At 36.1% G+C, this 27,079-nt stretch overlaps 4 protein-coding genes and 1 non-coding gene across 6 annotated transcripts; 3 read left to right on the plus strand and 2 right to left on the minus strand.

The window, feature by feature from the left end:
• Positions 1-1,131: 1,131 nt before the first annotated feature.
• LOC105169414 (uncharacterized) lies at positions 1,132-11,094 on the plus strand. Of its 2 annotated transcripts, none has more exons than XM_011089806.3 (13): positions 1,132-1,355; positions 1,642-1,856; positions 3,010-3,139; positions 3,221-3,323; positions 4,811-4,934; positions 5,691-5,756; positions 6,585-6,623; positions 6,992-7,072; positions 7,205-7,252; positions 8,719-8,769; positions 8,875-8,943; positions 9,919-10,158; positions 10,394-11,094. In XM_011089806.3, exons 2-13 carry the CDS (start codon positions 1,707-1,709, stop codon positions 10,640-10,642), a joined length of 1,350 nt encoding a protein of 449 aa, XP_011088108.2. In that variant the 5' UTR covers positions 1,132-1,355; positions 1,642-1,706; the 3' UTR covers positions 10,643-11,094. The 2 variants fall into 2 exon arrangements, with proteins under 2 accessions (XP_011088108.2, XP_020552138.1); XM_020696479.2 differs by having other exon boundaries at positions 1,135-1,289.
• Positions 11,095-12,707: 1,613 nt separating this feature from the next.
• MLO13 (Seven transmembrane MLO family protein) lies at positions 12,708-15,966 on the plus strand. The gene is made up of 14 exons (XM_011089285.3): positions 12,708-12,876; positions 13,129-13,186; positions 13,290-13,480; positions 13,558-13,674; positions 13,833-13,893; positions 13,996-14,078; positions 14,158-14,232; positions 14,321-14,409; positions 14,496-14,545; positions 14,646-14,686; positions 14,782-14,988; positions 15,080-15,147; positions 15,243-15,303; positions 15,537-15,966. The coding sequence occupies exons 1-14, from the start codon at positions 12,754-12,756 to the stop codon at positions 15,768-15,770; spliced, it is 1,458 nt and encodes a 485-aa protein (XP_011087587.1). The 5' UTR covers positions 12,708-12,753; the 3' UTR covers positions 15,771-15,966.
• A 187-nt stretch (positions 15,967-16,153) lies between these two features.
• On the minus strand, positions 16,154-16,227 carry TRNAV-AAC (transfer RNA valine (anticodon AAC)). Its single transcript has one exon. It is a non-coding gene; the product is annotated as a tRNA-Val (tRNA).
• Positions 16,228-18,435: 2,208 nt separating this feature from the next.
• On the plus strand, positions 18,436-22,516 carry LOC105169415 (endoglucanase 25). The gene is made up of 6 exons (XM_020696347.2): positions 18,436-19,059; positions 19,712-20,022; positions 20,360-20,815; positions 21,313-21,448; positions 21,529-21,701; positions 21,787-22,516. Exons 1-6 carry the CDS (start codon positions 18,684-18,686, stop codon positions 22,186-22,188), a joined length of 1,854 nt encoding a protein of 617 aa, XP_020552006.2. The 5' UTR covers positions 18,436-18,683; the 3' UTR covers positions 22,189-22,516.
• Positions 22,517-22,723: 207 nt separating this feature from the next.
• On the minus strand, positions 22,724-26,587 carry FRO7 (ferric reduction oxidase 7). Its single transcript, XM_011089286.3, has 9 exons — positions 25,897-26,587; positions 25,708-25,801; positions 25,423-25,620; positions 24,986-25,220; positions 24,472-24,799; positions 24,109-24,385; positions 23,737-23,992; positions 23,218-23,641; positions 22,724-23,057 (listed from the first exon to the last, which is right to left on the minus strand). The coding sequence occupies exons 1-9, from the start codon at positions 26,126-26,128 to the stop codon at positions 22,888-22,890; spliced, it is 2,214 nt and encodes a 737-aa protein (XP_011087588.1). The 5' UTR covers positions 26,129-26,587; the 3' UTR covers positions 22,724-22,887.
• Positions 26,588-27,079: the final 492 nt, after the last annotated feature.

The raw sequence follows: 27,079 nt of genomic DNA on the forward strand, positions 1-27,079 counted from the left end.
CGTTCCCGCTATAATTTCTCTCTTTTCTTTCTCCAATTAAAAAAAAAAAAAAAACTTTGAAAAAAACTCAATATTTAATATACTTTAATTTTAATTTAGAATTTTAATAATTTAAATTCTTTTGAAAAATAATTTAATTTAGATTATGGACTTAAAGATAAGTTTGAAAAATATCTCATACACTTTTAAATCTTATCTTTTGATCTTATAAGCTCATTTTCTATATTATAGATACCTTGCTGTATTTATAAATTCTCAATTATCTATGGAGTGTTTTAAAAAACTTATAAATTCACTTAAACAACCTATCAATTGAATAAATATAAATAAAAATTTTAAAAATCGATAATTTTGTTTGGTTTTATTTTTATTTTTATTTACAATTTTCGGCATTTCTAATTGAGTAAAAATATTTTATTGATTTTTGAACAAAAAATAAAAAAAATATTCGGATTATATGTTTCCAAACTTAGATTTATAGGTGTGACAAATGATAATTTATTTGAATTTAATTTGTTATATATGTATTTTGTAGATGTTGTACTTTGAATATACAGTATACTATTATTTAATTTCTTAAAGATAAATCTCATGCATGTCCTGATAAGATTTATAAGGGTGATTTGAGAAGCATATTTTTAATAAACCTAAATCGCAATTTTTTATTGAAAATTGCCTTTTTTCAATAAGACTGGACAAAGTAAATAAGTTTTCAAAATGTTAAAATAGTGCAAAATTGAAAAATGACTTTTGGAGATAAAATCAAACTTCCTGTTATGAAATTAGTTATCGTTGCATGCAGTTTCTGCAAATATATAAAAAGGACATTGATGTGAGGTAATAAGAAAAATAAAATTTAAAAAAAATAAATTATGTGGAGAACTAAGATGAGAGAAAAATACAGGATAGTAGGTAATTAAGAGAAAAAAAATAATTATGAGATTATTAAAAAAATATTAAAATTACTAATTTTACTATTTAAAAAAATAAAAAATAAACTTGAGTATTTAAAATTTGGGACCTTAATTTTTTTTTAATAATAGTAAAGATAAAGATAATCAAAATTCAAAGAAGTGTATAGCGCCCAATTTAACTTGCAACTGGACTCGGGTAGGGTCGCGTTAACACGGGTATTGGGCTATTATCTGTTGACCGTTACCATTAGCGCGCCACGCTTTCCCTTTCTGCTGGAAAACGGAACCCTAATTTCATAAGTCTCTCCCAATCTCTGCTAAAGGAACGACTTTTAAGGAGTTCCACTAGCAATTAGGCTTTCTTAAATTGTTCAGGTCTAGTTTCCGTATCGAACTCAAGTTTACATTTGTGTATGCATACGTGCCGAATTGCGGTAACTGGTATGTCTACCTATGCGGAAATACGGGGTTTTAGGCATGCATACATGCTGCACTCATTTGTGTGTGTAGTCTAAGGTTTCTCTGCTAGCTTTTACGGCGCGGATTCGATTTTTTAAAATGCACCTGAAAATTAGGGTTTTTGGCGTTATATGCTGATCTAATTCCATGCTTTCTCCTAACGTTGGTGCTTGTAAACTGTTATCTTCCAAGTGATTAAGGTCATGAATGCTAATATATGCTACTGATGATTCTCCTTGTTTTTCAACTTTGAATATGGTATTTTTAGTTTAAGGAAGGTGGTGGCATATGGAGAAAAGAGTAATTGATTGTACTGGTGGATGAATTGATGATATGAGTAGGCTCTCGTTTAGGCCACGACCCCTTGACTTCAACAAGAAGATCCCCATTGTAAAGTCTGTTAAGGACTTTGAGGATGATGAGGTGCCAACTTCCACTCGTAATTCCCAGACACTCCGTCTCACTGCAGAAGCTGATAATGAGGTGCAGTATACTTTAAAGTTGAATTGTGTTTTAGTTTGATTCACAGGGTGATTAATGATTGTTATGCCAATTTTGTTGCTGGAGAAGAGCTTTGCTACTTACATAACTTCGTCTATGGTGGATGTTGTTTAACATACAGAAATTTACCTTTAAAGCACTCTCTCCCCAAAATATTTTGCTTTTCTAGTTTATTACATTTCATATAAGAATTATCAAACAAATGCAACGACGTTTGTTCTGAGCTCTCTTGGATGGTAAGGGTGGAATGGCAGATCACAGGGTTAATTTATGGTTGTTGGTTCTAACCTGCATCCACATCTGGCGGATAGTTAGTATGGTATTATATGGAGGCCATGTCTAACAGGGGCCCTGTGGATTAAGTGAGCACACCAGAATCTAACTTCTTCTACATCTGTAATGAGGTTCTTTTACCAATTCAGGTGAGTGGTACTGATTCGTTGATTAGAAAAGCCTGAGTTTGAACTTGTAGTTTAGAGGTCTTAGTTTAAGTTTTCAACCAGCTCTTTTCCCGAATCCCCTGAGGCCAATAGCAGTGCTCCCAAAAGGAAAAGGGTTTTAGGTCATAAGATGTCAGCCTGCCACTATGTGATCATTCGTATTCTCATAAGTGCAAAAGGTAAAAAAGGTTCTCTACAGGGCCTTAGGTAGCAATTTGCTTACCCCCTCCCCATGTTGCTATTCCATATAATGAACATCTGGATATGGCTTTATCAAGGATAAAGAGCATTTGAAGATGGCCTTCTAAAGTAGCGACACTGCCTGGAAAATTATATTATTCTTGTATCATTATATTTTTTTTCTCAAAAATATGAACCAATAGTTGAGCAGAGGAGGTAAAATAATTTCTATGTCAGCTAGAATATTATCTTGTTCTTGACGATTACCTTCTGGTTTCTAATAAGATATTAAGATGTGAAAGAACACCTTTTCAGATGGTCATACTTTGTGTTAGATTGCTGCTCAGGAGTTTGGGCAGTGCTTTTCCATTAGACTAGTAACAAATTTTGCGAAGTAAGATGTATTTGTCTGCTTTTCCTTTAATCAAACTGCAAGGAAAATCTATAGACACACATGAACTGGGTTTCTCCTGAATATGTTTATAATAACTAAGCCATAGTTGTAAATCTTACAGGTGCAACAATCATCTGCCAAGAAAGTTGCTTCAGAAATACCCACTCCTCAGTTTGTGGTTGTGGATACATATGAAAGGGACTACTCCCCTACATTCACTCAACCGACATCATATCTACGCGCCAGGGGAGGTTGGCAACTACACTGGCTGCTGATGGTTGTAAGAGTTTTTGGTTGCTGCTTTCATTATAACTGTGTTATTTTACTGGCAGCTAGAGCTGAAATTGGAGAATTTGTTGAGTATGATCTTGATAATGAGGATGAAGATTGGCTTCAGGAGTTCAACAAAGAAAGAAAAACTCTCGCAGCTGAAAAGTAATAATATTTCCATCTTATTTAATCGTTGTATAGAAAGTATTATATGTCTTTATTTCCATTTTTCATCCTTGCTTGCCACTTCTTTATCAACCATATATTAAATCCTTCTCATGCTACTACCAATGGAGGCAAGACGGGCTAGGACCCATTGCTTCGAACTAATCCAACTAGTTTTGGGTTGGGTTGAGGTTTAAGACATCTTGAATTGGGTTTGAAATGGATCTGAAATTGAGTCCATCTTGTCCAACCAGAAAAACTTTGAAATTTAAAAGTATTTGAAAAAGAATATATACTTTTCGGTTTTTTCTATAAAGTTTGATGTGTTTCTCACATCTGTTATGTGTATAAAATAAGCAAAATTATTAAAGTATATTTCAAAATTATAAAAAAAACAAATAAGCATTAAAATCACTAAATATCCTTAAATGACTAAACAAATATGAGCATCCTAAAACATGTGATGCGATAAGTATGTGCAAAATTGCTAAAACACAATAAAAGTGGAAATCGTCAAGAATTCCGAGGATGACTAAACAACAAATGGACATGTTAGGTAAATTAAACACCTCGAAAGAAAAAAAAATGACATACCAATATAGGCAATGACTGAAGTACCTCTAGAAGCTAAATAATACATAAAACATGAAAAAGAACTAACAAAGGTATCCAGTACATGTCTAGATGATCAAAGTAATATGTGAAAGTTATAAAATTATTTCACATTTATAGATATTAAAATAACAAAAAAATGACTATACTATTTTAGTGGGTTGAAAATTTACCATTATGAATATATATAGTCTAAAAAGTGTGTGGTTAGTTGTTACTAGCATCTTTTACATTAAATAATTTGTATAAGCAAAACTTTATTTTTTCAATTTTTTTTCCATTAAACCATTTAACCCTATGCAATTTCGGCCCAACCCATTTCTGACCCAATTTATTCAGAGCCAATCCAAGCATTTACCACCCAGTTTCTGGAAATGAATTTCCAGCTTTCTAGAGTTCGTTATTCTTTGGGACTGTAGAAAGAAAATTTCTAATAGACATAGTGAGCTTCTGCAAGAGATGTGATATTTGATATGTGGAACTTATATCGGTGGAAAGTAATGTCATAAGTTATGGAAGCTTTTATAACTAATCTGCATGATGTGAAGTTGGACAATTAGCACTTTACTATTCCCGATTTAGAAGTCCTAGAGTTTGTTTCGAATCCAAATGCAACTTCAGGCTGCTTTAGAATTTTGAGATGATTTGTTTATTCAGTTACAAATACTAGGCACTTTTCTTCCCAATTCCATCTAACATTGAAGAGTCTTTTGTACAATTGTTGCTGCTACTTCTCGTATTGTAGTTGTCATATTCAGGGAATAAGAGATCATTGGGTGGGGGCATTGAAAGCAAGGGGTTTTGAAGACAATTGAATCTGATTCATATGTCTTTATGAACTTGTTTTGGGCTCAGGTCATTCATTTGTGATGCAGATTTGAGACAATCATTTTTAAGTTGGAGGTTTTAGATCACAAGGCTCGTGAAAGAGCTGGAGTTATTACTCCAACACTTGGCTCACCTATTCCGGTGCTTTTAACTTTTGATGCTGCTGTCGAGGTGAATTGCTATTTCTTTCGCTTTTTACAAATTTTTTCTATTGTCTCTCTGTTATGTAATTCGCACTTCATGTAACTTTCTTATACCTTTTCCTTGTGTGGGTTGTAACTCCATCCTTTGCTGTCTGAAACATTTTGCAAGTTGTACTTCATCCAGCTGCCTGTAAATTAAAGCTTTTGACTTTTTTAATGGTATGGATTCAAGTTGGAGGATTTATCTCTTTGATGTTTCTAGTATAGCTTGGATAAGTCTAATATTGAGTCTTATGGTTAATATCTGTCGAATATTCTTACTTTCTTGCTTTTCCTTGTACCTGACTAGTATGTCATTTGAGGTGGAGCAAGAGCCCTATATTTGAGAAGTATTGTAGTTGAATCGATGGAACCAAGATACGAGCGTGCTCATTGAATTCTGAACCTTAGTATCTCTTAATTCTAGGGCCTCAGGGAAAATGAGTGATGAGTTCAAGGGAGATTTCTGAAATGCTCATGTCATGATCCTGGTTTGGGCTGTTTGGGTTTTTATTCATGTTCATGTCATGAAATTATCATGGCAGTTGTGCTTTCCTGCTTTAGTATCATAGTTATATACATTTGAGTAATGGAATGCACATTTTGGGTTAATATTGGAGTCATTATTGTGCTTAAATTTCTTTCCCTATTCTCCCTTTTCTTTCCTTTTTATTTTTTTCTTGATTATTGTCTTGCTGTGCCACTTATTCTAAAAGTTTCCTAATATCTGTCAATCACATGCTAGGCGTTGCAAGCTCTCTCCATCAAGTACGGACTTTTCCAGTCTATTTATAATTACTGGAAAGAAAAGGTATGCATCATCCTGTTTGATTTTTATGATTTTGGTGTATTTGGTCAGGGTAATTTCACTAAAACGAAATGCATGCTGAAGATTCTATCTTCTTACAGAGGTTTTGACAACTTTAGCTATTATCACTCCCTCCCCTGTTTTTTGGTGAATTCTAAGCTGTAGTATGTCATCTATGTAAAATGGTGTCTTGCTGAAAAATGGGTCAGATCTCAAGGCTTCAGGTGCTACAATTTTTGAAAAACTTGCGGCATCATGGCATTGGTACTACGATTTGCAGAGTGACACTTTCAGTCTCTTGTCTACCTTGGTAGAAATTGGACTTTGATCGTCTCTTGTTGTCAATTTGCTTTTGGAAAGGGAAACTTCAGATTAGCACAACATTTTTCTGGATGTTTCTACTTGGTCTTACATTGTAAAGTGCAAGCTATTATAATTAGTGATGCATATAAGTTAATATTTGCTCATATACTAAGCAATGTTTGTTGCATCTCTGTAATTTCTTTGTACCAGTACTGCAGGCTGTCATGCTTGTAGGATGATTGATATATGTGACCTATAGTTGCAATATATTCCTTTTAAAGCTAACATATGTTGAACAAATACGACATTTTCAATTAATGGGATGACTCGTAACCTTTTATTGTTTGACATGGACACATGTAACCTATAAGTACATAAAATATGTTGATTCACAACCAACTTTTAATTCATAACTATAATTTTAATTTGAAATAAGTTCTCATGTTACTTTTTCTTCATATTTCTGTGTTGCTTTGAAATAAGTTCCAGTGTAACTTCTGACTGTCTGTCTGCCTTCATCTTTGCCAGCGTGAACGGTGGCAAAAACCTATCCTTCGACGTTTGCAGGTTAGTTTTTTCATTTGGTATTGCTGTTGAATATTTTGGTAAGCTAGAACTGATTATAAGGAAAATCTTGGCAAGGGATCATATATTTCCTAATAAATAATCATGGCCATTCTTGTTACTTTCTCCAAATACAACTCAAGAAAAGCGGTACTGTAACTGTTCTCTTTTGGCCTCTTATCCTTTAGCCTTAAGCACTAACAGAATACAGTAACTTTGAAGCACCAGTGACTTTTTCCTTTCTAATCTTGCACCATATTAGTCCTTCGAGCTGCACGGTACAACTTGTGCTAGCATTGTGTCATAAAGTCTTATATTCTAAGACTCTGTTTTTAGCTGCTAACAACCTGCATCTTGCACTCACCGAGCAGCCGCCGCCTCCAGTCAGTGATACCAATCCATACAATGTGTTCAGACCAAGGGAAAAAGCTCATAAGCTTCACACAAGAAGAGTACGTCAGACTTGGTCTATGAGTGCTATCACTACTTTTTAAGTCGTTAATTTGTTCCAGTGATATTATTATGCGATAACTGTTTGAATAACATTGGGTATTTACTGTTCTCATGTATGCCTCGCTGAACAGATGCAAAGGAGGGAAAACAATGTGCAATCTTTTGAAAAGCTCCGCCAGGTGAATAATGCATCCAACCACCCTCTGAATCAATTTGTTCTCTAATATTATGTGCTTATGCAGATATAAACTTTTGATCAAGTGTTAATAGATTTTCAAGCATGGAATTAGGAAAAAGAAAGCGTTTAGTTCTCTGAATAGCTGCAACGTGAACATTCCTTCCCTTAAATCATGTGTACTCTGGTCTTGCTTGGACTACAAAGTGCAAATAAGCTGAGTAATAATTATTTTAAAGCTTTAAGATACTTAAATTTCTTTGCGCGTTTTTCTGCTTGTTGACATGAAAGATATTGAGTCTTTGTCTTTGTCAGAAGATTTCTAATATGGCTTCCGTTTACTTAGACCTCATAAGAAAAATGATGTCGGCTTTTAGTTTTTGCTTCTTCATTGAGTTTTCAATAATTCCTTTGTGTTAAGCAGTGAATGCACTTTTTTTGGGAAGATATTTCATGGTATCACATTGTTTAACATCTAAAAAGTTCTATAAAGATTACATGTCTTATAGTTCGATTTCAATAGTGATAAGATACACGGAACTAAAAACTGAGTTACTGCTGGTGGACACAGTTAAAATTGTTTGATGTGCCTGCTACTGGCCTTGAGTGGACTGAAGTTGGCTTGTAGCAGAGTGCATGTTACATGCATTATCATCTTGTATTTGGGATGAGTGCTTTCATTCATGCCATAGTTTGATGCTTTACTCCTAAGTTTAAGACGATATAGGTCCGTTGTTTTTTCCATACATTCTGCCGATATATATCTACATACATATATATATATATTATCAGAAGAAGAATTGAAAAGCTTACTCAATCATGTGACCTTGATTTTCTCTTTGCTAGTACAGCAGAGTTGTCATAATCGTAATTAGGTGATCATGTATGCTTTTGATTTAATAGTAATTTTGGTTGTTATCTAAATATTGTCTGTAAAACATGTTGGGTATATGGCATCTAATACTTTATGAGCATGCATCTAGTCTTTCATAGAGTCTTCATGGGCCTCAGATTCAAATGCCCAGATTTGGTTATGTAGAACAAATGTGCTACTGAATCACTATCTGCAGCATAATTCATGTTTGTTTGACATTGTTTTCCCCATTCGGAATTTGGGTCAAAGACATTAGTTTTCATCTTGAACCCCTGATCTTGGTCATTCACTTCAATTTGACCTCATTTTTCCTTTTCTGGCCATTAATCTATTTGAAACGTAACATTGGATATGCTGACAGTTAAGGAGTTTGGAGGCTAAAACAGAAATACTTCCCTTTGTAATTCTGAATGTCCGCACTTTTAAGTGGGAGCTCTTCCTGATTTGTTTCCCTGCAGTTGGGATACTTGGATGTTGGTCCCTTTTCGCTTTAACTTGCCCAACTTTGGATATATGCAGAGTTTCCGACCCCAGAATCTTTATTTGTGTATTCATGAGTAATACAATTGTTGTTTGCTTTGATTCTTTTTTCTCAGGTCAGGCGCAACCTCGATCAGGCAAAAACCATTGTTGAGGCTCTTATCAAGGTAGGTGGTTATGGTTTGTCGCCAGTGATAAGCTCCTGTTTCATTTGGCTGTACAAACTTTTGCATGATGATCATCGATCATTGCTTCATCACCCTTTTATGTAGAGAGAAGAGAAAAAACGAGAACTTCTGGGGAGTGAGATCACCCTTCAAAGAATTCAAATGAATTACAAGGTTTGCATCATTACTTGTTCTAGTATTTACCATTCCAAAAGTTTCCTATTCTCTTTCAATAGCTGAAAACTTTAGTAGACAGGTCATGAACTCTAATACAATAAAGTTTGACTTGAATTCTGGAATTTCTGTAGCAGTCTTCATTTATTTGCACTGGTAGTTGATTCAAAAACCAACTTTTCCTGTTGTTATTCCTTCTTTCTGTCTGAAAAGTTTCTAGTTATCCTTTGTGTTCTCTATCAACTTACTGTTGTGCTGAGTAATATGTAGTCTATCATGTTTCCATTGACACGGAACACGTTGAAGTTAAATAAATTAAGATCCTTTATGCTAAAGCTGAATCCATCAGTACCTATAGTTACTGAACAATTGGAAGGTTTTAATATATTCATAATTCATTACCTTTACATTACATCGGATTGCAGACAAAAGAATCACAGAGAATATTAAATGACTGAATTTAATGGAATTAACATAAACACCACCAAAAATAATAAAGATTGTATTAGATGATATAAGAGGAACCATATTTCTTTATTTAGTTTGTCATAGATTTGGACGTATGACTAACTGAATATGCAGAATGACAGTAGAACAATTAGGAGCCCTGTGCCTGAGAATTAAGCACAGATCATATTGTCCAGTTGAAGAGAAAATTCTCCATAACATTTTTGAGATTGACAATTTTCTCCCAATTCTTTTAGGGCATGGCGCAATAGCCTCTATATCTCAAGTAATTCTGCTACAAAGGAACAAAATGGTTTCAGCGGAAATTGAATAAAACTCAATGTCTTCAAGCACTAGGCTTCCAAAAGCAGTGCTTCCATGGTCTGGTTCATAAGATGATATTTTAAGACAATTTGCTTTTAGGAACACAATGGTTAAGTTGGATATTTAAATTCTATTAGTCCTGCTACATTGATTCAAGGTTGCCTTTCAGCAACTGATGCTCATCTCTGTTTATATATATTTCAGCATGAAACTCATCTCCTTGAGGAATCTCTGGCTTTATGTGGATTGCCATCATTTCCCAGCAAGCTTGGATCAAGCGAAGAGGACTTTGATTCTGATGATGTGGCAAGCAGCCGTCCCCACAGGCAACCTCCTGTGGTGCAAAATCCACCTTTCACAGAATCAAAGCGGGTTATGGTTCCCGCAGGAAATGTGAAGAGAGAGACCAGAAGACGCGTTCCTTATACTTGGCTTCATAAACTGGTGCGAACCAATTCCTTTGTTGAAATTAGTTCTTTACTATACTCAGTTCACTCTATAGAGCCAAGAGAAACCAATGTACGCATTTTACCTAATAGTTCTTAGTATGATACATTCCACGGATAACAGTTTCCGATTGGATAAGTTTGTTAGATGATGGTGCAGAAGCATTATTCGACTAGATATTTAGCATCATTCATCTAATCATCTAGCTTTATACTGGTTTGTGTATATGCAGGATCCTACTGAGCCTGTTTTGCTGTTTACAAAGCCGCTACTTGCAGATAAATTAGCAGCTTCAGGCATCATACCTCCATTAGATCCTTCAAACCCGAAAGGCACATCTCCTCGGTCATTTATCCGTGGACGGATTGGCCGAGGGGGCAGAATAGTGTTTGATAGATGGAACCCTCTTATGCATACCCCAATTGACCATGGGGAGACCAGATATGTACCACCAAAATCTCGGCATTCAGCATATCATTGATCCAGGATAACTTTGTCTGAGCTTGTATTCCTCAAAAAATTTACGCATAGTGTTCCGTGGTGGTTGGCCACAAGAAAACCAGAGATGGCAATATTTCTGTGCATATTTATGGGAAGTGACTAATATACAAGAGAGCTACTACCACGAGTTTGGTGCAGGTAATAGCATAACATTCGCGGGGCAAATCGTGGGTGTAGGAGTAGAACCTGATGCTCACTCCACTCCACTTTTCTATGAATATATATGTTTGTGCAGCAGGATGGACAGGACGGAGAGATAGCTTGGCCTGCCATTGTGCAGTACGTTTAAACGTATGAAAATGCCAGGTTAGTAGCCAGTCAGAGTGTATTGTATGCTTCTGTTGTAAATGGAAGTATGCAGCGACCGACTCTTCTGCTATAAAGTATATTGGAAAATTGATATATATATATATATATAGTGTTCTTGTTCGACATTTGCTGTTAATCGTAAAGTCTCAAAGTCAGGTCTATCTACAGTTCCCCCCCAAAAAAAATTAAAAATTATATTTGCATCATTTCTGAAAATGCTCCATTTGTTAAGTCGGAAAGAAGTGGCGAAGATTTTATTTAATTTTTTTTATTGAAAATGTTTAAAAATAATTAAATAATAACTTACTAATATTGAAAAAAATAATAAATCGGTTTCTACCATGATTACGATATTAAAGGTACATTACACTGACAATGGGCGTATCGAAAGAATAGAAAGAATACAAATTATTCCTAAAGAATTCAGTAATAATAGATGTATTTATTCTATTTTTGTTATTTATCCGTAAATTTCTGTTACAAAATTAAATACTTTTTAATTTATTAAATTATATATTGGATACATTACCCATTATTTTAATTTATACTAATATATAAAAGAAAAGTCATTTACCCTCACCCTGCACCAATTTATAAACAAGACAATTACCTCTAATTATACAATTTTAAAAATTAATTGTAATTACTTTTTTGTAATAATGGTGACTTCAATTCACATCAACACAACTATACTCTGTTTTTGATAGTATGGATAATACCTTAAGTTGATTTTTTTTTTTGTTTTGTTTTGTTTTTTATTTTAAATGTAATTTATTAGTTTTAGATTTTACTTTTATTTATAATTATTTTAATAATATATAAAAAGTATTTATTACATGCGTAACACGACGGTTAATATATATTTTAATATAAAGCTAACAACACCCGTGAGACCTGTATGCTCTGCTGCTGAAGTAAAGCGCTTGCGCTTTCTTTTGTGAACTTAGTATACAATGTTAATAAAACGTGTAAGAAAGAAACAAAGCAGGGGGAGATATTGTCAGCGAAATTACGAAATGAAGCAAGTAATATACCACTGGAGTCTGAATTGTTCCTACTTTAAATTTATACTAATCCTAATCTAATCTAAATGAAATTGAAAAATATGCAATTTATTTAATTAAATTGAGAATAAAAATCTATGAACTTACACTCAACAATAACAATAAAAGGTGGTGTGAAAGAAATGCAATAGCTATAAAGCACCAAGGTATTTTGATTTCAATTGATTTACAAAAGATTAAATAAAAAAGGGATCAGAAAGAACTGAATCTTGGTAAGAAGTTGTAATAATAAAATAAAATTAAAAACATCTCATTTAAGGTTATACAAGAAGTGAAAGCACTTTTCAGTCAGATGCAAGAAAGCTAAACCAATCCCACAGTTTTTACTTCAAATATTTACGAAATACTTATAAACATGTTGGCGTATTCAAATCGAAATATAAGATATTTAGAATTAAGGGTTCGTAACAGTTTCTACTTCAGATATTCGTATAAGTAAAGACTAAGAACATGCAGGTGTGCATGTAAAAAATGAAATCAGATGAAATATGAATTTAGAGTAAAGGGTTGGTTGGTACTAAAGTTTCCAACCATACTAGCTAACATTGTTCTTTACTTGGCCAAACCTTGTTTTCTCATATATACTTTCCCTTCAATCCACAATATTCTTTTCCTTTCCTATACCATTCTCCCTTTCATTTCTGCATTATAATAAGACTTCATCTCCTTTTAACCTGCACTGTAACATGATCTTGCTTTATTCATAGCAACTCCAACAATGGCAGGGGGAGAATCAGGGCGTTCGTTCGAGTACACGCCTACTTGGGTCGTGGCTGTTGTCTGTTTTATCATTGTTTTCATCTCAGTTTTGGCCGAGCGCGGTCTTCATAAACTTGGAAAGGTACTTATCCATGAAAAATGTTTGTTTTTCGTATTTTTGTTAAAAAGTTTCCGGCTTTGCTTCTTTCTCATAGCTGAAGATGCAAAATCTTTACCACTTTTCTGTCTCTTTGATCACATGTCATGCAAAATTCATGCACAAGTTTCTCTCTCTCTCTCTCTCTCTCTCACACACACACACACACACACGCACACGCTCGAGAAGGATACAAGATGCATTATGTTGTCTAACCCTTGATTTAATGTTAATCAGTGTTTCCTGCATAAGAACCAGGAAGCTTTGTTTGAGGCTTTGCAAAAAGTGAAGGAAGGTTTGTGCTGGATTTTTCTTACATCTGCTGGTAACTTGTAACAATCTTTACTATAAAGAGCAGTCTACTTCAACTGATGATCTTCTCTTTGTTGAATTTTCAGAGCTGATGCTTCTGGGATTTATCTCCCTCCTCTTGACGGTCTTTCAAGGTACAATAAGCGATTTTTGCATCCCTGATGATGTAGCAAATATCATGCTCCCATGCAAACTCAAAAGTACTACTGCTGAGCATCTGACTGCCAAGAATGTAAGGAGGCTTTTAGCTGAAGGAGCTTCACAGCACTGTTCAGAGGTATGCATGCATGATCCACAATCTTAGGTACTTAATATCGATTTCAATGGTGTCGGCTCATTTCTTGTTCCACACAGGGACATGTCCCGTTTCTGTCTTTGGAAGCGTTGCATCAGCTGCACATATTCATATTTGTTTTGGCTGTAGTTTATGTCGTCTCCTGTGCCTCAACCATGGTTCTTGGAGGAATCAAGGTATGCATTGTTGCCTGAAAAACTTCAACATCGGGCAACAAAATCAATTAGCTATAGAGAATTTTCCTTAGTGACTTACTGAAGCAATGTTGACACAATTCATGATATATAAGCAATGTGCCTAAATTCATAATGTCTAAGCTAGACCTTGTTTGCAGATAAGGGAATGGAGACATTGGGAACACTCAATTAGAAATGAAGCATCAAGATTTCACAGAGGTAAAAACCACCGGAATTCTTTCCTTTTCTTCTTCTTCTTCCTTAGAGAAATTCGTTAAAACATATATTCTATTTTCAATGCCATGATATTCTTGTGCGTAGTCCATGCTCCTCATCTTCACTTACAAGAGTTCATGGGACGGACGGGCCGATACTGGAGAAAATTTCACGTAGTAAGCTGGATGGTAAGTTACCGACAAACGTTAATTTGATCCAACTTCCCTAAATTCTTGAATACTATATATCTTCTTATCCTTTCTGTAGGCTGCATTCTTCAAACAATTTTACGGCTCCGTAACTAAGTCCGACTACATAGCACTGCGCTCGGGATTTATACGTGTAAAGTTCCTCAATACTAGATACTGTCGACGTCTAATTACTGCCATCAATCCTTCTAAAGTTGTTGACTGAGCTTCACTTGGTACAGGAACATTGTCCTAGCAACCCGAATTACGATTTCCACAAGTACATGCTAAGGACCTTGGAACAAGATTTCAAGAAGATCATAGGAATAAGGTGAAAAAATTGAGTAATATTTCAGATTCACAAATTAATGAACTTGGATTTATGCTGACCGCACTGGTGAATGATCTTGCACACAGCTGGTACTTATGGCTGTTTGTTGTGATCTTCTTGCTTCTAAATATAGCAGGTACTATTTCTTATCAACTATCATGACTTCTTCAGCATTTAATTATGCAACTCTCATTCTTTTTATTAACTTTTTGGTGCTTACGGGCGAAAAATCACAGGATGGCATGCATACTTCTGGCTATCATTTCTGCCTCTAGTAGTGAGTTAACCGATCTAACTACTATCATATATAACTGAGAGGATGAAAATTGAAAGACGTAGGTGCCTGAACGTGTCTTTGGGTGTATATCTCAGTTACTTCTAATAGTCGGAGCTAAACTGGAGCACATCATAACTGAACTAGCCCAGGATGCTGCAGAAAGGGCGGGAGATGCTGAAGGAACCCCGGTCAGGCCTTCTGACGAACTGTTTTGGTTTCACCGTCCAGCCATTGTGCTTTACTTGATTCACTTCATTCTGTTCCAAAACTCATTCGAGATTGCATTCTTCTTCTGGATTTGGGTGAGTATTAAGCAGATACATCATATCATAATCCAAGAAAATCATTCACATTTCCTGATCAACTTTGACTCTTTTCTTCTTCACTGTCCAGGCCACATACGGCTTCAGATCATGCATCATGGAGGGTCTGCATTTCATCATTCCAAGACTTGTGATTGGGTATGTATTATTTACTAATCACAGAAATAAGAACAGCTTCTCAACTTGAATTTCAAGGTGTTATTTGATCATTTTGCGTAAAACTCTATTTGCAGGGTCATTGTGCAAGTCCTTTGCAGCTACAGCACTTTACCTTTATATGCTTTAGTCACTCAGGTACATGAACATACACGGGTTAATTCTGTTCTATCTGCTTGTGAAAACACTAACAGGCAAAAATATTCCTCCTAAACGTAAGAAACGGCAACACTAATCCTTGAACTTTCAAAAAAGAAGCTCACTGTTTCAGCCCGCGTTGCTCTTTCAGCATCTCTACCCATCAGCAATCTTGGAACAAGTTCGGCATACGTATACTAATGGTTTTTCAATGTTTTGCATCTGAAATGCAGATGGGGAGCATGTTTAAACAAACCGTTTTCGACGAGTTCACTCAGGAACTGATACGAACATGGGCTAAAGATAGTAAGCCTGGTTCATCTACAGGCAGAAGAACTACCAGTAGACTGACAACTGAACCAACTGATACCATTTCCATTTCTCAAGAATCAGTGGTTGATGGTCAGATTGCAGCATCTGAAGTTGAACTTTCTACTTCTCACATGCCATCCTCTTGGAACAATTAACATTTGTTTAGAAATTAGTATCATTCTTTCAGTTTGTGGCATATTCTTAGATCATATTTACCAATGGAACTTCTGGTGATTTTTCTGTCTGCACGGTGAAAATCATGTCAAGTCGATAAAATGTGGCTGGTATGAATATTACAACATTACTTATACACTTTTTTACGTAAAAATATACATATAATATTTTGTATAATACGATGATATTTACTTATATTCATAAAATACAACATAAAATATAATATAATTTTAAATTAATTAGAAGAAACTTGGATTAAATTTTAGCTGGGCACTCTAGTCTAAATGCCTTGAAGCAAATCATTGAGGATACTTTTTCTTTTTTTTCCAAAAACACAAAATTATATAAGAAATGAACAATAAAATGGCGTCGCCCAGACTCGAACTGGAGACCTTCAGTGTGTTAGACTGACGTGATAACCAACTACACCACGACACCTTCTTGTTTGATTCCAATATAGTGATTATTTATATGTTCATTTACATTATCTAATAAAAAAAATCATTATGAGAAAATGCCATGCAATTATAAATTGTGCCATATTTATTAAATTAATAATATATAATAAATTAACTCTCGACCACTATTTCTAAAAATAATTAAAATAAAAATACATAAATATACACTTTTCAAGATTTATTAGTACATAATCATCTATACTTATGTAAAAAAGAAAAAGTCTCCTTACTTACAAATCATCATAAAAAATTATCATTCACCTGATAAAATAACTAATTTGTTCAATTTTTTAAATTTTATATTAACTTACCTGGTCAATTAATATATGCACGTAGAAACAACGTATCATATCATGACGACTTATTATTTAAACAATAATTGTAATAATGTCTTCTTTTTTTCTTTTCTTTTTTTTTTGGTTATAGCCTCTAAACCTATTTTGGTACGTCAAAAACATGAAACTTAGTCAGACTTAATTATTTTCTTTGAATTTCAGAATGATAATTGGTAGACTGAAACATTAATTTAGTGAGATTAATAGTGATATTTTATCTACAAAAAACATACATACTTTAAATAATTAAGCAAATAAATGAAAAATAATATGCTTTTTTAAATAATTTTGATAAAAATTATCAAATATCAGCTGCCACCGACGCCTGACCTTCGTCACCCCACATTATATACTTGTTGATTTAGCCGTTGAGATTAAGGGGTCTCTTAAAATAAATACTTATTAATTTATTCTTAAAAATAATTTAATAATAGTGCATTTTATTCATAATTTTTATATTTAACTGATTTAAATTAAATTAATTAAACCAAAATTTATAAACAGCTCCCTGTCAACTATGTAGCTTATTCATAAGATTTTAAATATTAAATTAATTGTCTAAATACTCTGACTTTCCTTTTTTTTTATTATTATTGAAAATTTTCAATTCATACTGCTACTTAACTTACAATTTATTCCTACAGTAAAAGAAAATTTTTGAGGGCAAGTCATGTAGGATTTGGTTTCATTTATAGAAATTTATATTTTTGTATTTTTAATAATAATTGGTCATTAATAAATGATTAGGTTAGATTACTAGTTAATGTAATTAATTATCTCAAAAGGCAATAAATTAAGTTGAATTTGTCCTTTATTTCTTTATTTTCTTGCTGTTGTATTTTTCTGAAATGTGGGGCCCAATTTAGTGGAAAATCAGTGTGCATATGAGAGGCAGTAGCACCAACATCTCTTATTCCCTGTCGGTGGACAAAAGAAGCTTCCTTCCCATCATTAAATAATAATAATAATATTTATAGTAATAATCTCAATTATCATCACAACCCAATATTAAGAAAGAAAAAAAAACACCTTTATTAAACTAACTAATAATTTGTTCACAAAATGATGGTTTCATTTAAAAATTTAAATTATTAGAAAAAATAGTTAATCTTAATACACTTTTTATCAGTAATAAATATTAATTAATTCTGAGAATGGCATCAAGATTAAGTAGTTAGGTGCAAATTTGCAGTGTGAAATAAGCAAAGTAGGTATCAGAGACAAAAGCTGAAGCAATCAATATCTGTTTGGACACTCCAACTCCCACATTTTACTTTAATTTTAGGGTAAAAAAAGCAAACATGGTCCGGCTAAGGACTGTTAACTTAACTGTTTTATAGCATGTTTTGCAAAATTATTAGGACAAGAAAAATGTGCCTTTTATGTCATAACTTAATTGTCTATACTTCATAAAACATTTTAAAAGTTTTATAAACACATTACTATACTGTATTGAAGATAAAATTAATTATGTTTGGAACGAGAATGAAAAAGTTAAAACCTTCACTTTCAATTTAACATGATTTTAAAGTTTTAAATTTTAATATATTTTTTTTAAATCCAACTCGCTTATTGCTGAATCGATGAACCAACGGGCAATGTTGGATTCTTATTATGCCTAAATTGTGGTGCCGACAACACAAGTGATAGTGATTAGTAGTGATAAATATTAAGGTTGAAGAAATTCACATGGTGGAGAGAATTAGACAGACTGTCTTTGTTGGGTGGTGGTGGGGTGGTCACTTTCATCAACCAATTTCTATAATTATTCATCAACAATTACTCAATTTATCTATCACCAATAAAAATCAAAATCAAAATATATACAGACAGAATACAGCAACCCCACAGCCCAAATCCCATCCATTATTATTGCAAAGTTGAGTCCACCACAGTCCCATCTTTCACACACACACCAAAAGCTCCCAAATTCTCCCCACCCCATTACTCCACTTTACTCTTTTTCTTTACCCAAGAGGCCAAGAATCGAGCTTGCATTTCCCAGTTAATGATCGGTTGATCTCAAGAAGATCTTAGATCAGAAGCCAGCTTTGTTGGGTGCGCTGTTCTTGGAGGTTTCTCTTCTGGGGAGGAGAGGAGAATGAGTATGTATGGTAGGGATCCGTGGGGTGGGCCGCTGGAGATAGCGGCGGACTCGGCCACGGACGATGACCGGAGCAGGAACTTGCAGGACTACGACAGGGCGGCACTGTCGCGGCCGCTGGATGAGACGCAGCAGAGCTGGCTGCTGGGGCCCGGGGAGCAGAAGAAGAAGAAGTATGTAGATCTGGGCTGCATCATTGTCAGCAGGAAGATCTTTGTGTGGACAGTGGGGACTATTCTGGCTGCTGGGTTCTTGGCGGGATTTATCACCTTGATCGTTAAGACGGTGCCTCGTCACCACCACCGCCCGCCGCCGCCGGATAATTACACACTGGCGCTGAACAAGGCCCTCATGTTCTTTAATGCCCAGCGATGTAAGTGAACTGATATACAGTCTTTAAATGCGACTTATAAATTTTGCTTGGTTTTACTGGATCTGATGAATTTGGGTATCAGGTGGATACGAAGAAAATTAGATGACATATTTGAGAATTACTTTTATGTTTTTGTGAATGTTACTTTAGATAGTTATTGAAATATGGAGGGGGGATGTAGATATTTCTTTGAAATTTTAGCTTTTCATTTGTATGTTTTCCTCATGCAATTTTATATCTGGAGATGTTGAATAGATTTGAAATGTGGGAGACAGTTGAAGACTATGCTTGCATGAGTAGGTTGTTGGCGAGCTTGAACTTGTGTTTGATAATGTTTCTTTTTCAGTGAGAATCAGTCAATTATGACGAAAACCTTCAATTTCTGAAGGTTATTATATTATTGTCAACATCTTTGGGTTGTGATAATTGATTGGTTGATCCGTGGATAGACGACCACATTGACCTTCGATCCAAATGAAGACTCTATCTGGATTGCATCACAAAAATGAAAATTGGAACACATATTTGGATGACGGTGTGATTTTAGTCAAACTGGCTGCAAGCCTGGAGCTGTTGGCTAAATTCATTAATTTACTGTATTTTATTTATCAACTAATGCTCTTAGTCTGATGCCTGATGCTCCAATTTACAGCTGGGAAACTACCAAAGCACAATAATGTATCATGGAGGGGAAACTCGTGTTTAAATGATGGGGAGTCTGATTCTTCAACTTTGTTTAAAGATTTGACTGGTGGCTACTATGATGCTGGAGACGCAATCAAATTCAATTTCCCTCAATCTTTTGCCATGACTATGTTGAGTTGGAGTGTGATAGAATACAGTGCAAAGTATGAGGCAGCTGGAGAGCTTAACCATGTCAAAGATATTATCAAGTGGGGGACAGATTACTTCCTCAAGACTTTTAATCACACTGCTGATACAATAGATCGAATTGTGGCACAGGTAACTTTGCAGATATATTGTCTAACATTCAAAGATAAACACCAATGCCGTTTCAAACCATGTTTAGATTATTTCATTTTCCACATCTCTGCTGTTGTTTTCTTTTAGTTTGTTAGTGTGTTGTCTCTATGCAGCTATTTGTTGAATGCAAGAAAAATTAAACCTTTTGACTTGATATCAAATCACTTGCTTCCACAAGACTGCCGGTCTTGTGAACAGGAGTTCTTGATTGATGTGCTAAGTTTACTCCTTCAGTCCATTTTCATGGGCTTAAGTTTAAAGGGCAAATTCCGTGGTCATGCACAAGTATTAAGCCTCCGTCCTTTCTTATCGGCAGGTTGGAAAAGGTGATACCTCAGGAGGGCCCGAACCCAATGATCACTACTGTTGGATGCGTCCGGAGGACATTGATTATGATAGACCTGTTACTGAATGTCATAGTTGCTCGGATCTTGCTGCTGAGATGGCTGCCGCTTTGGCTTCTGCATCAATTGTTTTCAAGGACAACAAGGCCTACTCACAAAAGCTTGTCCATGGTGCCAAGACTCTCTTTAAATTCTCTAGGGATCAGCGTGGTAGATACAGTACTGGTACCGAGGCTGCAATTTTCTATAATTCCACAAGTTACTGGGATGAGTTTGTGTGGGGTGCTACTTGGTTGTATTATGCTACGGGGAACAATTCCTATCTTCAGCTTGCTACAACTCCTGGTATTGCCAAGCATGCTGGTGCTTTCTGGGGTGGCCCGTATTATGGTGTACTAAGTTGGGACAATAAGCTTGCCGGAGCTCAAGTAAGTAAAATAAATCTGCTCGTGTTTGTTTCTCCATTGTGACTGACTTGGGATTTTAGCTACAAGTTCCTTTTTGTGATTGTTTATATAACTAGCTTTATTACATTAAATTGATTTCAGACGACATTGTTGATCAGTTTCTTTTTAACCAAATTGAATTAAGAGGTTTTCCCAAAATGCCAATCTTCTTCTTCATTTCTTGCCTAGTACTTGTCCGTTTGGGATGAGGTCATTATGCCTAATGTCACGTTTTCTGTTCCTTCATCTTGAAAATTAAGTGCTTCCCCTCCATGAGATTTGATATTAGGCACATTGAAATAAATCTATGATCATTGTCATGGAAATGAATATGCCACTTCTGCAAAATACAATAGCTGATACAATGAATCTAGACTTGATAAGTTCTGCCAAAGATGAGCAATTCCTTTCGTTTCATCTTTTGGTGTGAAAGAACTTTTACTAATTGTTGGTGAAACAACCTTTGGTTTTCTATTCAGGTGCTGCTGAGTCGAATGAGACTATTCCTGAGCCCTGGCTATCCTTATGAAGAAATTTTGAGAACATTCCACAACCAGACTAGTATATTCATGTGCTCGTTCCTACCATATTATTCATCATTTAACAGAACAAGAGGTAGTCAATGTTATATTGCAATGTGCAGATAATAAGTAGGTTATCCAGTCGAGTTTAAACATTTTGCTGAACCTGAACAGGAGGCATGATCCAGTTAAATCATGGAGCACCTCAGCCTCTTCAGTATGTAGTCAATGCAGCTTTCCTGGCTACAGTTTTCAGTGACTATATGAAAGCTGCCGATACACCTGGTTGGTACTGTGGGCCGCATTTCTACTCAGCCGATGTCCTTCGGGAATTTGCACAGACCCAGGTACCAGACACTCTCTTATGTTCGAAGAGTTCCGGCTGTTAATGTGATTGTTTTCTATAACCAGTTTCTTTTGTTCACCTTTCAGATCAATTACATCCTTGGGAAAAATCCTAGAAAGATGAGTTATGTTGTGGGCTTTGGCAATCATTATCCGAAGCGTGTCCACCACAGAGGTGCCTCTATTCCCAAGAACAAGGTCAAGTATAACTGCAAGGGAGGATGGAAATGGAGGGACTCGTCCAAGCCAAATCCTAATACTATTGTCGGAGCTATGGTTGCTGGCCCAGACAGGCACGATGGTTTCCATGACGTCCGTACAAACTACAACTATACAGAGCCAACACTTGCAGGCAATGCAGGCCTGGTTGCAGCTCTTGTTGCTCTATCTGGCGACTCGAGCGTGGGGATTGACAAGAACACAATTTTCTCTGCTGTGCCACCCATGTTTCCAACACCACCACCTCCACCAGCTCCTTGGCGGCCATGAGTCTACTCCTTGCCTTTCCTTTCTGCTGTGTGACTGTGGATAAAGTTTCTTGATGTGTTAGCTAATTTTGGGAAGATCTTTAAGGACAATGGAAAGATACATAGGACTAGGTGGATGAAGAGCACCTGGACAACAGATGGGCCAATCTACGGCTGGAAAAGTTGGACTGTCTTGAAGAAGTAAACGGGGCCAACCCCATTTGTTCTGAAGTTGTGATATAGTATGTATGTACGTATTAAAACCAACATATATTCTTTGGACAATAGAGTTTGAATGTGAACTGTCACTATGCGTCTTAATAAACTCTCACAATGTCTGACTTGGCTCAGCATAGTCTCGTTTTCTTTATTCTCATACGTCTTAAGATTCGTTAGTTGCATGTTTCAAGTTTTGGTTCAAATGTAAATCTTTTATATCTGAGAATTTTATTGGAATTATAGGCTTCCACTTGTCCTGGGTGAATTCCACCTCAAATGGTCCATGTTCCAGGGTTGTTTAATCCTAAAATTGTCAGCCCGGGCACGACACAGGGTGCTACAGGCAATACAATATTCATTAATCATTATATGTATCATATACATCGTATTGTACATAACTATATGCGGTTTGAGCTACTATGAACCTATAATCTATTACAATAAGTTTGGATCTATCATCCCATTGGAAGTAGAAGGCACTTAGGAAGTACTTCAGAGGAAGCTACAGATCAAAACTGTGGCTGTTGAAATGAAAGATAGCCTGATTGCCTCGACGCTTCAGGTTCTGTGTCCTGCACTCCTTAGCAACAGTAGTCTGAAGAGCTGGAGGCCCACAGAGTATAACACCTATATCGACGTTGCCCCATCGGTCTGACATTGTCTCAAAAATTCCTGCAGCAAAAGAGGGAGAAGCAGAGTCTAAATTCACCCTGGAAGTCTTGAAAGAAATTACTGAAGAAATATAGCAACTTGTCATGTCTTTAACAGACTAAATCATTCACTGTTCAACCCCAGAAAATAAGAAATGAAGAAGACTTAAACTTGAACATACCTCTGAAGTCCGGTCTCTGACCATACCGAGTAGCGCTAATGTATTGTTCCTTGCTGGAATCCTTGTGCATCTTCGGCTCATTCTGTTTCACAGTGCCGTTCTCTATGGATTTCTTACCTTCATGCGAGGACGTTTTTCTTTCCCAGTGATGCCATAAACCAATTACCAGACCTCCAAAAATGAGAACACTCACGGACATGCATGCAGTGAACAGAAGTCCCTTGTACCACCAGGCAGACACATGATAAGGGTTTATGTAAAAGACATCTAGCAAAGCCAATGTAATCACCAAACCAACTGTAGACACGATCACGTATATCCCGGACCATATTATGTTTCCAGTGCCGACCAACACAGACATTCCACATCCCTTGGAGGCGGGGAAAACAGCAGAGTTGACGGGCTCTATTACTTTACCCTCTTCCTGCAGTTGACAGTTCGTTCGTCAAGATTGTACAAGTAGAAGTTGCAAATATGATTTATAGTTGATTAAGGAACTGAAAGATCAAGGTTTGTTACCAGAGAAGGTTGTGATTCTCGAGTGACATAAGTTTGAATTTCTAGGTTCAAAGAATTGGAGAAATTTGGAAGGATGGATTCCATGCCGACTGTGTGAAGAAGAGGAAGCTCATCAGACGTTTTGATTGCCCACACTATCAGTATATTTTTCGGCATACAAGGTTTTCCATCCTTGAGACGGTGGAGAACATCGCTCAAGATTGCCAGGAAAGGTGAAATTCCAATTCCACCTGCGACTAATATGAGGTTCTCATACCTAAGAGTAGGAATCATGTGTATAACAAACTGATCAGCAAAGATACACTAAATTGTTCGGAACTTGAAAACTCAGTATCTGAATATAGTATATATAACAATAGCAAGAGAACGCACGTCAAGTGATATGCCGATGCATGACCATAAGGTCCCTCCACGGAAGCTGTTATTTTTGGATAACGTTGCAAGAGATGCTCCGTCTCAGTTCCCTTCTCAGAAGCACTCGAGACAAGTCTGTCCAGCTTTCCGGTCCAGTCACCAAGAACCTTTATAAGGACAGCAAGATGATGTTTTCCATCAAGAGGACTAGACGAGACACTAAAAGGATGCCATTGAAGCCAAGATAATTCACGAACTTGAAGAAAAATCCATCCCAGAGCATTGTAGTGCAGATCTGCATAGCAGAAGGGAAACAATAACATGATTTTTGCAATAAAGCATTCTAAAAAATCCAGCTAATTTTTGAAGAGATGAAATTACTTGCTGGTTTGGAAAGAACTAGTTCCAGAGTTCCGCATGGGAAGCTTCTAGCAGAGAGTATATTAACTGTCCTCCGGGACTGGCAGAATCTGAGAAATCGATCGAGCATGAACAGAAATATTCCTCCAGCAGCAAAACAGAAGAGGAAATCACCGACGTGCAAGGCCAAGAAGACAACGAAAACTACATATAATTGGTGGGTATAGAAGAACAACTCAAAGTTGATTCGTCGCACTCCAGGAAGTGATGTCACCCACATCAGTAGACCAGCTAGAAGGCTGATAACTCCTGGAAGATTAGCTATACCTATGTTTTTCCAGTCCATCAGCTGCATGAAACCATAAGGGGAAAAGATTAGCATCTTTGTCATCTTTTATTTCAAAATAGTATAACTCTGTCATGCAAACATGATCCATGACGATGCTTTCCAGCATTAGTTACGGCGATCTTCTTAGGAGTTGGTTACAAAATCTCCACATAATGAGGCCAGTTAAAATATGGTAAGAAGACTCACTTCTCGGGCGAGGCGGCCCTCAATTGCCCATCCAATCACATAGAAAAGGCCATGGAGAGTAAACAGCAACATTGTCAGATGTCCCAGCCAAACATGATATCTTGTAGCATGCTCAAAGGGGATATCTATAAGCCGGAGAAGAACTGATCCCCTTGCAACGGGCAAGAACAAGAAGGCGGTGCAAAATAGCCCGATCATCCCCAATCGAAGACCTGCTAGTTCCAGCATCAAGATGCTACAATAGCCCATGGTACAATAGGGTACTAGTCAGAAAAGCATATCTACCACGTATCGAGAATTAGCTTATCTGAGCAGCTAAAGCACTCGAGCACGACACAGTATTTCAGTGTTTAAGCTCATTATCACCATCATCATCATTGTTATTAGTGTTATTATTTCGCAAAATACATAAACAAAAACATAGGTAAGATTATTACCTCCTCTCTTTTGAGGGCACATGAAACCAGGACACAAGCTCACTGTTCTTCACAGTATAGGCAGCAAAGGCCCAGACAACGTATGCAGTAAAGAGCACGATCCCGATCATCTCTGCAGCCGAGACTACTCCGAAAGGTCCATCCACAAGAACCGGGAATGTCCACAACCGAAAGCGTGGAAACTTTGAACTTTTTTTCCTGTTGACACAATTCCAAATTCAAGCATTCATACAGTGATCACATAACAGCAATGATCAAACAAGAATTTCCCAGAAAGTTACATACTCATGAATTTCCTCTTCTCCAACGAGAACAATATATGCAGAGCCAAGAATAGCAATGAGGAGAATTGGGCCACTGAAAAGCAGAAACACACTTCCTGCAGCAAAAAATAACTTTTTGAGCTAAAAAAGAGATTCAACATACACTTAAATGACAACACAAGAATTCAAGAATTTCGAGCTGCCATCCAACCTGTGATCCCAAACAGAGTTCCTTCCGTTGCTTGACGCCATTTGTGGTACAACTCCGTCACAAAATCAGATGGATACAGGAAAATAAAAGCAGCCCATGTAATGAAAATCACCCACATTACCACTCTCAGAATCACTTTCGCTGATGAAACCCAAAAGGACCTCTTCTTGCCGCAGCCGACAACATCCTCTTTCCTCGACAGAAGAGGTTCTTGCCCCGATTTCACATCCATCAGGCCGAACGCAACAGCAAGAGAAACCTGAGGTAGGAGCAGTAAAAAGGTGTTTTCTTGAACTCTATGACCCCCCTTTACACTCTACCATCTCAGTGACTGATACCCATCAATATATACACTAAGGTTTACGCAAAAATCAAATCAATCAACATTGATTCATTTATATTCAGAAAATCGTTGAAACTTGAACTGAATAAAACATGGACCACTCATTCTCCTACATTTATGAATATGCGTTTTTTTAAAATCTGATTCTTTTTATTTTTCTCTGGTAACTGCAATTTACCATTGCAGCTTTGTTTCTCTCGAGATATTAATCAAGAAAGGAAACCCACAAAAAAAAAAATAAAGTAATAAAAGGATCAAATGGGCGGGGCCAATCTGCTTTCTTGATTATTGATGCATCAATTACATCATCGTAGAAAATCAAATTTTAGGTTTACGTGGAATGCTTGCTGTATGAATTGAGGGGTTCAATAATTCCGGGTGGCGAGTGTATTTCCGTCATGACTGAGATGGGACAACTGGGTATCGGACATTCACACAAACTGTACGATGTACAGGTACTGACGTGCAAAATCTGCCCCCACCAACACCATTTGCATTTCCTGAGGTCCATCAAAGTTCATGCACCGCGGGCGGGTTGTGTTATAATTATGTGGGGGTTATTGGTGTTAATAGGTTTCGACTACTGACTGACTGACACCAGACGACAACCTTGTATATAAAGTCAGGAAACAGTTGTTAAAAACTGAATGAAATAATTTATTATTTAATTAGGAGGAAGAGATAGAATTGAAGCAAAATTCAATGCATATCAAATTTCTTTTGGGTTCAATTTTGTTTCTATTTAACATTAGATGAAAAAAATGAAAGTATAAGTCTAAAAAAAAAAGTATGATTTTTATTTTTTATTTATTTATTACCCGTATAAATCTATATATATTT

The sequence above is a fragment of the Sesamum indicum genome, linkage group LG8, assembly GCF_026168435.1.
Source record: "Sesamum indicum cultivar Baizhima isolate 11 linkage group LG8, ASM2616843v1, whole genome shotgun sequence".
In the NCBI taxonomy this organism is placed as follows: Eukaryota; Viridiplantae; Streptophyta; class Magnoliopsida; order Lamiales; family Pedaliaceae; genus Sesamum; species Sesamum indicum.